The sequence below is a fragment of the Meles meles genome, chromosome 18 (genome assembly GCF_922984935.1).
Source record: "Meles meles chromosome 18, mMelMel3.1 paternal haplotype, whole genome shotgun sequence".
NCBI lineage: Eukaryota > Metazoa > Chordata > Mammalia > Carnivora > Mustelidae > Meles > Meles meles.
In genome coordinates, this window is record NC_060083.1 from 26,739,997 (window position 1) to 26,752,897 (window position 12,901).

The following is a 12,901-nucleotide window of genomic DNA, read 5'->3' on the forward strand; positions in this document are numbered from 1 at the left end:
TCACTTAGATCTTAAGGTCTGGCCTTCAGAAGCAGCTCAGCCATGAAATCGGTGTTTGAGAATCCTTAATGATTGTCCACTTCTGGATTTTAACAGGTTCTGGCAGAGTTAAAGGAATATGCTACAGAAGTGGATGTTGACTTTGTTCGCAAGGCTGTGCGGGCCATCGGGCGGTGCGCCATCAAAGTGGAGGCAAGTGTCTGTTGGTTGTTTTGATGACATCACAGGATTCAGAGTGTTCTCAATCCTTTTTTTAAAATGCATTTTTAAAAATGTTTTAAAATAATAAAACACATAGTTAAAATTCCTAGAGGGAATCATTTTTAACTCCTTGTTTCAGTTACTCTTCTGCTTCCGTATTTCTAAATAATACGGTATTTATTGATTTATCGATAATAGATATTATCTGTTGATTTTGTGCTGTGAGTTAAATAACAGTTTGTGGGTCCCACCTTTGTGCTTGAACCCTCCTATTTTCCAGTAGTTCTATCATGAGGTTTTTTTTGTTCCTGTATTATCTCTGTAAATTGAGATAATATGCCTTCATTTATTGTTCTGTCAACTAAAGGCTTGCAAAACTTTCTATGCATGTTGTGGCCAAATTTGTAGAGTTGGTATAATACAGATTATTATATTTTCTTATGGCGTCTTTTGTTTTGTTCTGGAGTTTATATAATGGCCTTTTTCCCCCTTGCATTGCGTGTTTTCATATCATCTGTGTCTTCTTCCAGATTTTCAAGCATAGTATCAAACCTGTAAACCTTCTTTTGTCCTGGACACTTCTGTCTCCCGGTCCTCTGTCCTCTCACTTGCTTCAGTCTGGCGTACTCCTTGTTTGGCCTCAGCACAGCCATCATTCATTGGATGGGGCCTCTCTTCATAGCTCTTTCTTCTTATTGGTACTTCTCTTGCAGCATTTCTTTTTTGTGTGATTGCAATAACTTCTTGAGTCTCTGGGGATATGAATTATAGTGTTTTGTGTCTGCAGTTTAAATTTAATTATCTGGAGTAGCGTATGGTGACTGTTGCATGTCTGTATGTAATTTTTTGAGGTGCATAACACACATATAATAAATTGCAACCCATTTATATTTAAGGATGAGAGAACAAAAAGGTCGATCAGGACTTCTGTGAGCATAGGCAGGGCCGCTGACCAACAGGTTTCTGCTTTAGGGCAGGGAGTTGATCTTTACTTCCATGCCCTCTGAAAGAGCCTGTCTGTGATCTTCCAGGGCAGATTGATTTTTAGTTTGCCTGCAGCCTTCCAGTTGGTGTTAGGGGCTGCAGCTTACACTGCCCTGCTTCATTAGTCTCCAATCCTCTGTTTGTTCATCTTTCAGAAATGCATTGGGATTAATGAAGGCCTCTGTTGGATGTGATGGGGTGGAGTCAGAGCTCCTTATTTCTTCTTGCTACTTGACTGTGTGCAGTTCTGCTTAGAGTCAGAGGGTTGGACCATATGATTTCTCAAGGATACTAAAATAATTTGTACAGTCTGTCCAGTACTTCTTGGGAACGGAAGGAAACAGATGCCGTGTCAGAGAGGCATCTGTGAAAGGCATGTTCTGATCGGCCCTCCTTGTTTTTATTTGAGACAGGGCTGCTTCACGTAGTTACCGTCGATAAGTCACTCAGCAGTCCAGTGGTTGGAGCAAGACACTCATTCACCCTGGTTTCTGCTCCTGGTTCTTATAGATATTAGTTGCTTCAGGGGCGCAATGTACTCTGTTGCTCCACTGAGAAACGGGGATGTCTGATTATTGGGTCTTGATGCATTACATCTTCTTTTTCTCACCCCTCTTCACATTCTTATCTTCTTTTTTCTTTTCTTATTCCTTTTCTTACCCACTTACTTAATTTTCAGAGAGATTTTAGTAGCATAAAGACTAATTTTGTGCTATTCATTGCCAGACGGTCATTGTCTTTTTTATTTCCTTGGCAAAGCTCCAAAGAATCATACAAAATTGTATCATTCCGAAGTTAAAAGAGATTTTTCTATCCCTGGAATTACTAGAAAGCATTCTCCATCTGGATTCCTAGAGGCTGTTAATGCCGTGTTTTGTGACTAATATGGAAAAATAATCCGTACTCTCTGGGAAGGGTTAAACTTCTGATAGCTTTCCCTTCTTTCTTTGACTTGGGTGCACTGGTGGGAATATGAGGGTATGTGAAGAATGAACTTTATCTGGAAGTGAGTAAAATCAGCCTTCAAGTCTCCTGCCTTCTAGCTGATGCTCTCTTAGGTTGCTTGCATTTGCTGGAGCACTTTTCCTAGACCTGTTTCAATCATGAAGGTTATCAGTTGGAAAGAGTTTCCTGGCCCAAACACAGTCACTGGGGCAGGAGAGGTGATAATTGCCTGTTTCTAACTAAGCATCCACAGGAAGGAGGAATAACCAGTGAGGAGATTGTTGTAGACTTTCTGGGTAGCCTCTAAACCAACCTGTTGCATTCTTTCAGGGCATCTTACCCTTTTTTAACTTGTAGTTAGTTCCAAAGATATGACAGATGTGAAAAAAATGAATTTTAGTTTCATGCTTAGCTGTGAGAGCAGGGCCTGTTGGAAAGTTTAGATGTCTTTAAGAGTTTATGCTGGGGGCGCCTGGGTGGCTCAGTGGATTAAGCCGCTGCCTTCAACTCGGGTCATGATCTCAGGGTCCTGGGATCGAGCCCCGCGTCGGGCTCTCTGCTCCGCAGAGGGCCTGCTTCCTCCTCTCTCTCTCTGCCTGCCTCTCTGCCTACTTGTGACCTCTCTCTCTGTCAAATAAATGAATAAAATCTTTAAAAAAAAAAAAAAAGAGTTTATGCTGTATTTTTATCATAACTGTAAATACAGGTGTTTCTGTGTTGCTATAAGTATCCTGTGGTGGAAAAATACATATAATTTTGTGTCAGTTGGCTAGGTTAAAGATTAAGCAGTAAGCTGCTCAATCAATAAATAGCACTGGAAAGGTAATCCCATAGTATTGTTTTTTCAGTAACTTTTGCCTATTTCTTTTTTTGTCTGTTTTTTTAAGTAGATTTTACTCCCCTGACCCCCACCTTTATTGAGGTATAATTGACAAAATTGTATATATTTACAGTGTATAACTATTTCTTTAAGGAGGCGATAAACCCCTGTCCTTCTTAGGAGTCTTAGTCTTAGTTTTCCAAATAAAATCAAATGGTTTTCTTTCTTTGAGAGATTGGGCAGTAAGTTCTCAACTTCCTAGTCTTCTGCTCTCTGGTGTTTACTATTTCTGTTTTTTTATAAATCAAGATAAGATACTGATATGTGTCTTATCCCCATATGTATGTAGGTATGTATGTATGTATGTATTATGTTCAGTTAGCCACCATATTCATCCTTTAATTTAAAAACAAAGATTATATTCTTCCTGTTAGGAAAGCCATATGTGTTTACTAAATAAAACTATAAAATAAGAGAAGTTGAACAAAAATGAAACCCTGTTTTCTCCTGTTTCACCTTCCCAGAGATGATGTGGACGTGATTTTCAGTCTTCGTCTATGTAGTCCGTCATACACAGGAGTACTTCTTACAGAAGTGAGATCATCCTAAAGATGCTATTTCTTTTTGTCTTCTGCCTTTTTCATTAAATTATACATGGACATTTTGCCATGTAACTTAATATTTGACATCATTTTTAGTGGATTTATAGGCATAATATTTGATGGCTTCATCATTTACTTAACCTTCCTCTTATTGTTGGACCTTAAAGTTTGTGCTCTTTTTCCAAATAATGGTATAAAGAGGACTTTGTAGCTAAGTCTTGGATCTCTAGTGAAAGCAAACATTTTTTCATTTGTTAGCCTTTTGGAATTGCTTGTTCATGTCCTGTGCACCTTTCTCCAGTGGGCCTTTCCACATTGTTTTTTTAAAAAATCTTTTATAATTAAAGATATTAACCCCTCATTTTGTTAGCAGTTATTTTCCCAATTTGTTTTCCTTTTGATTTCATTTGATGTCTTGATGAACAGAAGTTTACATTTGTGTATGTGGTGAGTTGTTTTCTCAGTAGTTCTTTAGTGGCACACCTAGAAGATTGTGCTTCACCTCCAACTAAGACTCAACCAGTGTTGTCTATTTTTATGGCAAAGAGTCTGGTTTTTTACACTTAAAGATATTTTTAATAATTAAAACAATTAGAAAGAATTTTGGTGAAAAATATGAGGGTGAGGATCAAACATCCAAACAAATCATCCTTTCCTCACTGTTGTCTCACACTAAGTTTTATAAGTGCATATACCTTTCTCTGTTTCCAGACTTTTTTGTCTGAATAGTGATTGGATGTTTATTCTTGCCCCTCTGCCATACTTCTGTAATAATGGTAGGCTTTTTTTTTTTCTTTAACCAAAAAGCAGTATGGTTGAGATGACAGTTTCCTCGAAAATTACTGTCCCAGACTTAAATACTTTCCAAATATTGATGCATCATAGGAAATGGCCTTTTGTCTTTATTATAATAATGATAGGAAGGGCTCACTAAGTGTGAGCTTTGTATCAAGCCCTGTGTTAGCCACTGTATCTGTATTATTTAATTTATGATAATTTAAATCTTAAAGACCTTATCCTATTTACTTTATAATTGATCACAATTTATATGTTTAAATTTTTCCAATTATTTTGCTATTGCAGTAACTGCACAGGAAAAACTAGCTAAAAATGAATAAAATAGAATCCAAAAGTGGAAAAAATACATAAAGATGGCAGAATCATTTCATGGTACAACAGAGTCATCATATGAATAACCTCAAGATGCAATTTTTTTTTTCATTTAATTGCTTGGAGTGATTTAACTTAGTACCTTTAAAAGATTTTATTATTGTAGTTTTCAGGCATCCACTAAAGTAGAGTTGATAATGAGCGCTCATGTGTGCATCATCCATTTTGAACAAATATCAACGTGTTGCTGCTTTTATCTTCTCTCTCCCCTTCAGGGAGTGGAGTGCTATTGAGTTTTAATGCAGATCCCAGATAGGATCTTACTAGAGTAGTCCAGTGTGTGTATCTAATAGGAAGGTCCCTAAAAAAATATATCGTCACAATACCATTACTGTACCCAATAACTAACAATAATTCTTAATCTCATTGGAGACCCCGCCCATGTTGGGTTTTCCCTAGTTGTGTTTCAGTGTCTTTTTTTTTTTTTTTTAAAGATTTTATTTATTTATTTGACAGAGATCACAAGTAGGCAGAGAGGCAGGCTCAGAGAGAGGGAGGGAAGCAGGCTCACAGCTTCGCAGAGAGCCCGATGTGGGGCTCGATCCCAGGACTCTGGGATCATGACCTGAGCCGAAGGCAGAGGCTTTAACCCACCGAGCCACCCAGGCGCCCCTCAGTGTCTTTTTATAGTTGGCTTGTTCAAATAAAAATCTAAAGAAGATCCACACGTTGCATTTAGTTAATCTCTCTTAAGTCATTACCTCCTTACTTTTGGAGCCATTTATTAAAGGGACTAGGTCATTAGGCTTGTACAATTTCCTGGGGTCTGGATTTGGCTGGTTGTATTTTAGTGATACTGTTTTTTTCTCATTCTGCCATCCCCTGTAGATAATTAAATCTAGAGATTTGATAATGTTCATCTTCAGTCTTAGGCGATGCTATGTACTTTCTGTTGAATCTTATCAGGAGGGAGGTAATTGAGTGACCTATCATAGTACATTGTGATATATGATAAATCAGCCCTTGATTTTTAGGATCTCTTGACTGAAACCCTTATCCTTTTAAAAGCTGTGACTTACAGTTTCAGTATGTTAGCTTTATCACTTGTATTCTCCCAAGTCCCTTCATTAATAAAAGATGAATAGATTAAATTTTATAGATAAAGTATAGGCTGGGGAAAATTACAGTGTAAGGCTGTAGACTTTCAGTTTTATAGTTCAGAAGATGGCAAATTTTCCTTAGTTTTTTGAGTCACAGATAACTTTGAAAATATAATGAAAGCTATGGAATATATTTTCCCTGGAAAATATACTTGTATGCACATATGCAATTTGGCAGTTTCACTTCAAGACATTTAAAGATGCCGTCTGCTGTCTCCACTTACCCATGAACTCCAGAAAAATATCTACTTTGGCTTATTCTTTCATTCTTCTTTCCTCCTACCTTGACTCATTCTTTCTTCTCATTTCTGTTCTCCGTGGCCATCCAAGATGATTATTTTGAATCAACTTTTTTGTCAGTATGTGTTGCAATGAATAAAATTTGGGCTACATCTGGAATTTCTGCGTATCTCCATCAAATAGCCTAGCCTCTAGTATAGCTTGGTCAAATTAAGTGCCTGATCTTTTAGTTTAGTTTAGTTGGTGCACTTGTATGTTTCAAAGTTATTTTTATGTTGAAGTTTTGTTTTTGAAGAGACCATCTGACTTGTCATTTAATCTGCAGAGCATCGTGTGAGCACATTGCTTGATCTCATCCAGACCATTTCAAAGTTATTTTTATGTTGAAGTTGCATTATTGGAGAGACCATCTGACTTGTCATTTATTATGTTCTTTTTTGTAGCAATCTGCAGAGCGTTGTGTGAGCACATTGCTTGATCTCATCCAGACCAAAGTAAATTATGTAGTCCAAGAGGCAATTGTCGTCATCAGGGACATCTTTCGCAAATACCCCAACAAGTATGTCCAAATACTTCTACCTTCTTCCTCAGATCATTTAGGAAATGTTTAAGTAAGGCACTTTGAAATTGGCTAGGTAAGAATTATTCTTTGTAAAGTAACTGGTCGTAATAGGATACTTTATTAAAAATCCTATTAAAATAGGATACTTTATTATGAAAAATACTTTTTAAATTAAACATAATAAAAAACACTAAAGTTTTTTTTAATATTAAAAAGTATATATCAGGTGGTTAACACAGGGATCAAAACCTGATTTTTCATCCTGTTTTATTACTTTGAGAGGATTCGAAGCTGAATGACCGTTAGCTGGCATATACTGAAGATGACCAGATTCTTTTTTGGTGACGTTACTATTAAATAGAAAGCCCACGTATTACAGAATATCCAGGCATATTTCAGTTTATGCCTGTTACCGGGCATAATTAATATTTGTGCTTCTTTTCACTCTCAGAAATAAATGTTTCAGTTTGAATGATAAAAAGCCAGGAGGGTGACAGTTGCACTGTTTACTTTGCATGTTACCTACTACTTTGTAGAAAGTTATAGAACATGCTACGAATTATCAGAGTCTCTGTCTTTTTCTGCAGTATTATAGCTATTCCCATAAAGGTGTGCAAAATCTACAGTTGCGCTCCACAAATATTTCACATTGAGCCCTCTTAGTCGATGAAGCAAAAATACTTAATTAGGTTTGATTTTGAAGGCAAGTGATTAAAGGACCTGAAAGGGCGAGATAAGAGCAGTTCTTGTAAGAATCCTAAATCTCATTTTGCCATATAATCATAGAGGTATTTTGCTGAAGATTCTGATTAGTCTTTAAAGATAGTGTTAAATGAAGCAGCTTGCAATAATTTAACTTCATTGGTGGACTCAGAATTAGAAGAGATATTTTATTTAGCAAGGTAGTGGTTTATTTAGCATTACATATATATTTTTTAAAATTTTAGAAGTGGTATTTTTGGGAAAAAGACCATATTACCACTCTCCCAGAAAAGAGGAGAGTTGGATTTCTAAGTTTAGAAAGATTAAGGGTGGAAATGTATATTTCATTGTGATTAGTGGAGAAGTGTGTCCATTTCTGGTTTCTATTAATATGGGGTTATGACAGTTTAAGAAAGTGCTATCAATCAAGAACATGGCTTAATTAGTGGAAGCAGGGCAAACAATTAAATGTACTATTCAGTGGTCTACATCCCATTTATTACTTATTGTCAGTTTTTTAAAGATTTATTTATTTTTGAGAGAGCGAGCAAGTGAGGGGGGAGGGCAGGGGGAGAAATCTCTTAGCACAGAGCCTGATGTGGGGTTTGATCCTAAGACCCCAAGATCATGACCTGAGCTGAAACCAGGAGTCAGGCACTCAGCCAACCGCACCACCCAGGCATCCCCACATTGTCATTTTTATGTTTAAAATGACATTAGCCAAGGAGATGGATTCAACGTGGCAAATGAGAGCACTATAGACCTGTGCAAATAAAAATAAATATTTGAATTATTTGTTTCTTTGGAGGAACAAGTCCTTAGTATGGGTGCGTTGGGAGAAAAGAACATAAAATCTCCATAAAAAGCTGAGTTAGTAGATTAGTAGACAAAATTACTGTTTCTAGTCTGGATGCTGCTGTTGTCTGACTCCATTTTCCTAAAAGTATAGCGGAATTTCTGTTCCTTTACCATGAAGGCAAAGTGGGATAATACATAGGAAAATTCTCTGATCTAGTTATAAGAAAGATTATTAGAAATTGTAAGTTAGTGGTATTATCTTATACCGCAGGTTAATTTTTCCTCGTGAAAAGAGTATCTGATGAGCTTTTATAACAGTTTATGGTCAGTTATGAAAACATAATTGAAGGGAAACTTAAGATAATCTTCTGGCTTAAAGCCTGTGCATTCTCTTGACCAAAAGTCTTCATAGTTTGGTGGTTTGGTTTACGGTACGTTGTTGGTGGTTTTGTTTTTAGCTTTCATTGTTAAATACAGTTCTCAGTTGTGCTCAATGTAACCCTAGTCCATTTTGTTAAACCAGGTATGAAAGTATCATTGCCACTCTGTGTGAGAATTTAGACTCACTGGATGAACCAGACGCCCGAGCAGCTATGATTTGGATTGTAGGAGAATATGCTGAGAGAATTGACAATGCAGATGAGTTACTAGAGAGCTTCCTGGAGGGTTTTCATGATGAGAGCACCCAGGTAAGTTCTCATCTCTGTCCTGTGTGTGATCTTTTGGGGAAGATTTCAGGGAAAGTAAAGGTTATGTACTTTACTCTGTGTGTGTGTGTGTGTGTGTGTGTGTGTGTGTGTGAGAGAGAGAGAGAGAGAGAGAGAGAGAATTTATGTATATATAGTATGTACATTTTCTCCCCAAAGGAGTCTTTTCATTTGTGCTAATTTCTGATGGAACAAATCTGCCTTAGACCAGTGGTTCTCAAACTTGAATGAACCTAGAGTGTTTGTTAAAGCACAGGTTTCTGGGCCCCCTCCTTAGTGTTTCTGACTCGTTGGGTCTGAAATGGGCTTAAGCATTTTCATTTCTTACTGGGTTCAGGGTGCTGCTGCTGCTAGTGGTCCAAAACCATGCTCTAATAACTACTGGCTGAGAGCAGTAGTTACCACTTTTTTTTTTTTTTTAAAGATTTTATTTATTTGACAGAGAGAGATCACAAGCAGGCAGAGAGGCAGGCAGAGAGAGAGGGAAGCAGGCTCCCGCTGAGCAGAGAGCCCGATGCCGGACTCGATCCTAGGACCCTGAGAAGGCAGCGGCTTAACCCACTGAGCCACCCAGGTGCCCCAGTAGTTACCACTTTTTAATTTTCTCTTACCAGTAAATGATGACCTATTCCTGTTCCTAATGGTTAGCAGGTGTTCTCACCTAAGGCTGGGGTAAGGACTAGTATGTGCAGTTTGGAAAGATTCTCTCTGGGTGGTAAGACTTCCCCCACATCTTCTGTCTGTCCTCTATCAAAATGGAGAGACGATCTCAGAGCCACAGGCCTGGAGAAGCAGATAAATTATAAAACCCTTTTCCCTGGCATTTGCACTCACACTGCACTTTGAAGGTCATGTATATAATTTGATTAGTAATTTTTTTTTAAAGATTTTATTTATTTATTTGACAGACAGAGATCACAAGTAGGCAGAGAGGCAGGCAGAGAGAGGAAGGGAAGCAGGCTCCCTGCTGAGCAGAGAGCCCAATGCGGGGCTCCCTGAGCCAAAGCCAGAGGCTTTAACCCACTGAGCCACCAAGGCGCCCCTCGCCTTAGTAATGTTAATGGGCTTTATGAGGAACGCATACAACCTGTGGCTTTGTGTATGGTTCAGCAACCCACTCTTAATTAGCCAAGATCTGGTATGACTTTACTGGGTTTTTTTTGGCTCTTGTTCTGATATGACAGATAATTCCCTAATTCTCCCTAAGTTGTATCTTTTGGCAGAAGTATATAATAAAGGATTTAATAAATAATCAAGCAATTTTTGATGCCAAAAATGCAATTTGGGGATAAGAGACTACCAATTTCTTAATTGATGAATACCTTTGACCTGCTGTTTTTGATAACGGCTGAGTTCTAGCTTTGTCAGAAGCCCCCATAGTAATTCATAGATGGTCAGCACTGCTTTGGAAATGATGGTGGGGAATAATGCAGATGCCTTTCACTTTATCTGTTACATTGTGTCATGCTCTTAGGTGCAGCTCACTCTGCTTACTGCCATCGTGAAGCTGTTTCTCAAGAAACCATCAGAAACACAGGAGCTGGTACAGCAAGTCTTGAGTTTGGCAACACAGGTATGAAATCTAGAAAAAGCGTGGGTTTGATTGTCTGGTTTTATATTTCAGAAATTAGGAAACTCTAAGAAGACCCATTTGGAGAGGTTTTAATTGAAAAGGGTGCAGTCTTTAGATCCTATAAAAATATAAAAACAGTGTCTCTTATACCACTGAATTACAGCTAGTTCTATGGCTTTGCCAGTTTTTATGATAGTTCATGAAAATTGAACTTGGATTTTTTTTACTGTCAATGAAGGACCTACCATGTGAAAATGATGTTGAGTCTCAACAATACTGGGTGATTCACTTGAATCTCTTTCCTTTTGGGGGACTTAATTTTAGATTCAAATCAAAGTACCATGCTGGTAAATGCCTTGACAAAGGTCTCAGGTATTGTTCTACCTTCTAGAGTTGATTGCCTGTCTCTTTAAATAGTTTTAAAGTGCTTATGCTGCCTCCTTAATTATTGGATATTTTTGGTCCTCCCTAGGATGAGTTCTGATTTCAGGAATGTGGCAGCCGGCCATAGAGATCAGGTCACCGTTTTAGATCCACCGAGATCAAAATAATTTATTTTATCTAGTGTAACTAGAATAGTAATCATCAGTTCATCATAATTTAGTTATGTTCTTTTTTTTCTTTAAAGATTTTATTTCTTTATTTATTTGATAGCGAGAGGGAGAGATCACAAGTAGGCAGAGAGGCAGGCAGAGAGAGAGAGAGAGGGAAGCAGGCTCCCGGCCGAGCAGAGAGCCCAATGTGGGACTCGATCCTAGGACCTCTGAGATCATGACCTGAGCCGAAGGCAACGGCTCAACCCACTGAGCCACCCAGGTGCCCTTTAGTTATGTTCTTAATTGAATTTATGAACAGGCTGGGTGTAGCAGACTGTCAGAAGTTCAGGTGTGTGTCTATGTAGATCTGAGTCAGATACTCAGTTTATCATTTTTCTTATTCATCTCTTTATAGTGGTATTTTATCAGAACTTAAAATCCTTTCAAGGTACTTTGCCTAGTTCTAACTTGTCATCTTTCCTGTTACTAATTTTACATCTTTTAAAATGTATTTGTTAGAGTTCTTTGAAGTGGTGGTGGTGTTGTTTTTTTTAAACTTCCCTTTTAAGTATCTTCCTTTGCCTGAAGCAAAGCAGTTTCTATAACCATCAAGGCAGTGGTTATTTAATATTACCTGTGTTGAAGGGAGCATTCTAGACTTCCTAGTCTTAGACCCTTGATCATTCATTTGGATCTGTGTTAAGATGAGTTTAAAACAAGTTTCTAAAGAGAATCTGGGCCTTTTTCTCTGCTCATCTGCAGTTAGGGATAGTCCTATAATCAAGCAACTGTCCTTGATAGGTTCCCCTTGTAATTCACAAGTTTTCAGCCCTATATCCATCTCCTATTTAAGTCTTATGGGTCTGTATTTAAAAGGCATCATCAGAGAGCTGTATTTTGGATTCTTTTCAAGAGTTCAAACCTCAATCTTGTCATCCCCTAGTATTTGTCAAAACTTGTCTGAGATAAAGTGTTTGGGGAGGATTGCTTAAAGGATATAAGGACTCTATTCTTACTGATAGTTGAAATTCACCACTGAATCAAGCCAAATTATTAGAGGGCTGGCTAGCTAGACTGCATTTTACCTGGCCCCTAATAGAATTTCATTTATTAAACTGTGTGGATACCGTCACCTTGTAGTAGGGGTTATCACAAAAAACTGTCCTCTTTGGATCTGTTGTCAAAGTTATTTGTTATTCCATGTATATGTTTTTTTCTCTGTGAGGTCCCATCAAACTCCTAACCACTTTTGGATTCTCCTCAGCATTAGTATGTAGTTAACTGCCCATCTGAATAGCTTACCTGACTAGGTTTCTTGTTTGTATCAGTTGGAAACCTTAGAATCAAATTTAGGGATCTCCTGTAGAAAATGTGTAGGTCATTGTGGCATGCATTTTTCTGTTTTTAGTTTGATTTAGGCTTTCTAGCCTTAGATGCATTTTTGTAAGCTTTGCTAAGTCCTTTTCTAGGACAGGGCAGGGTATAAGTAAACCATCAGACATTCTTGATTATAGACTTTTTGTAGAAGGACTAGTGTAGAATCTTTAATAATAACCATTTGTATTGTGCTTACTATATGCCAGGCATTCTAGTAAGCATTTTACATATTAACTTAATCTCAGTAAGGGTTGCTACTGTTGTATTCCCTTTTTTTTTTTTTAACTTTATTTATTCATTTGCGACAGACCAATAGAGAGACCGTGAGCAGGGGGAGGGGCAGAGGGAGAGGGAAAAGCAGATTCCCTGCCCAGCAGGGAGCCCAACATGGGGCTCTGGTCCCAGGAGCCTGGGATCACAACCTGAGCTGGAGGCAGAACCTTAACCATCTGAGCCACCCAGGCGTCCTGGTATTATTCCTATTTTATACATGAGGAAACTAGGACATGGGCCCTGTTAGTATGGGGCAGAGCTAGGACTCAAACTCTGGAAGCCTGGCTTCAGCGTCTTTGCCCTTCTCTACT

General features: G+C 38.0%; 1 protein-coding gene across 3 annotated transcripts in view; it reads left to right on the forward strand.

Moving 5' to 3' along the window:
* The window catches only part of AP2B1 (adaptor related protein complex 2 subunit beta 1), a 127,542-nt gene that overhangs the window by 43,584 nt on the left and 71,057 nt on the right, over positions 1-12,901 (forward strand). For all 3 annotated transcript variants that reach the window (XM_045985063.1, XM_045985065.1, XM_045985066.1), the window contains 4 exons: positions 97-192; positions 6,506-6,621; positions 8,648-8,813; positions 10,306-10,404. In XM_045985063.1, coding sequence (XP_045841019.1) covers positions 97-192; positions 6,506-6,621; positions 8,648-8,813; positions 10,306-10,404 — 477 coding nt within the window. The remainder of the gene's footprint in view (positions 1-96; positions 193-6,505; positions 6,622-8,647; positions 8,814-10,305; positions 10,405-12,901) is intronic.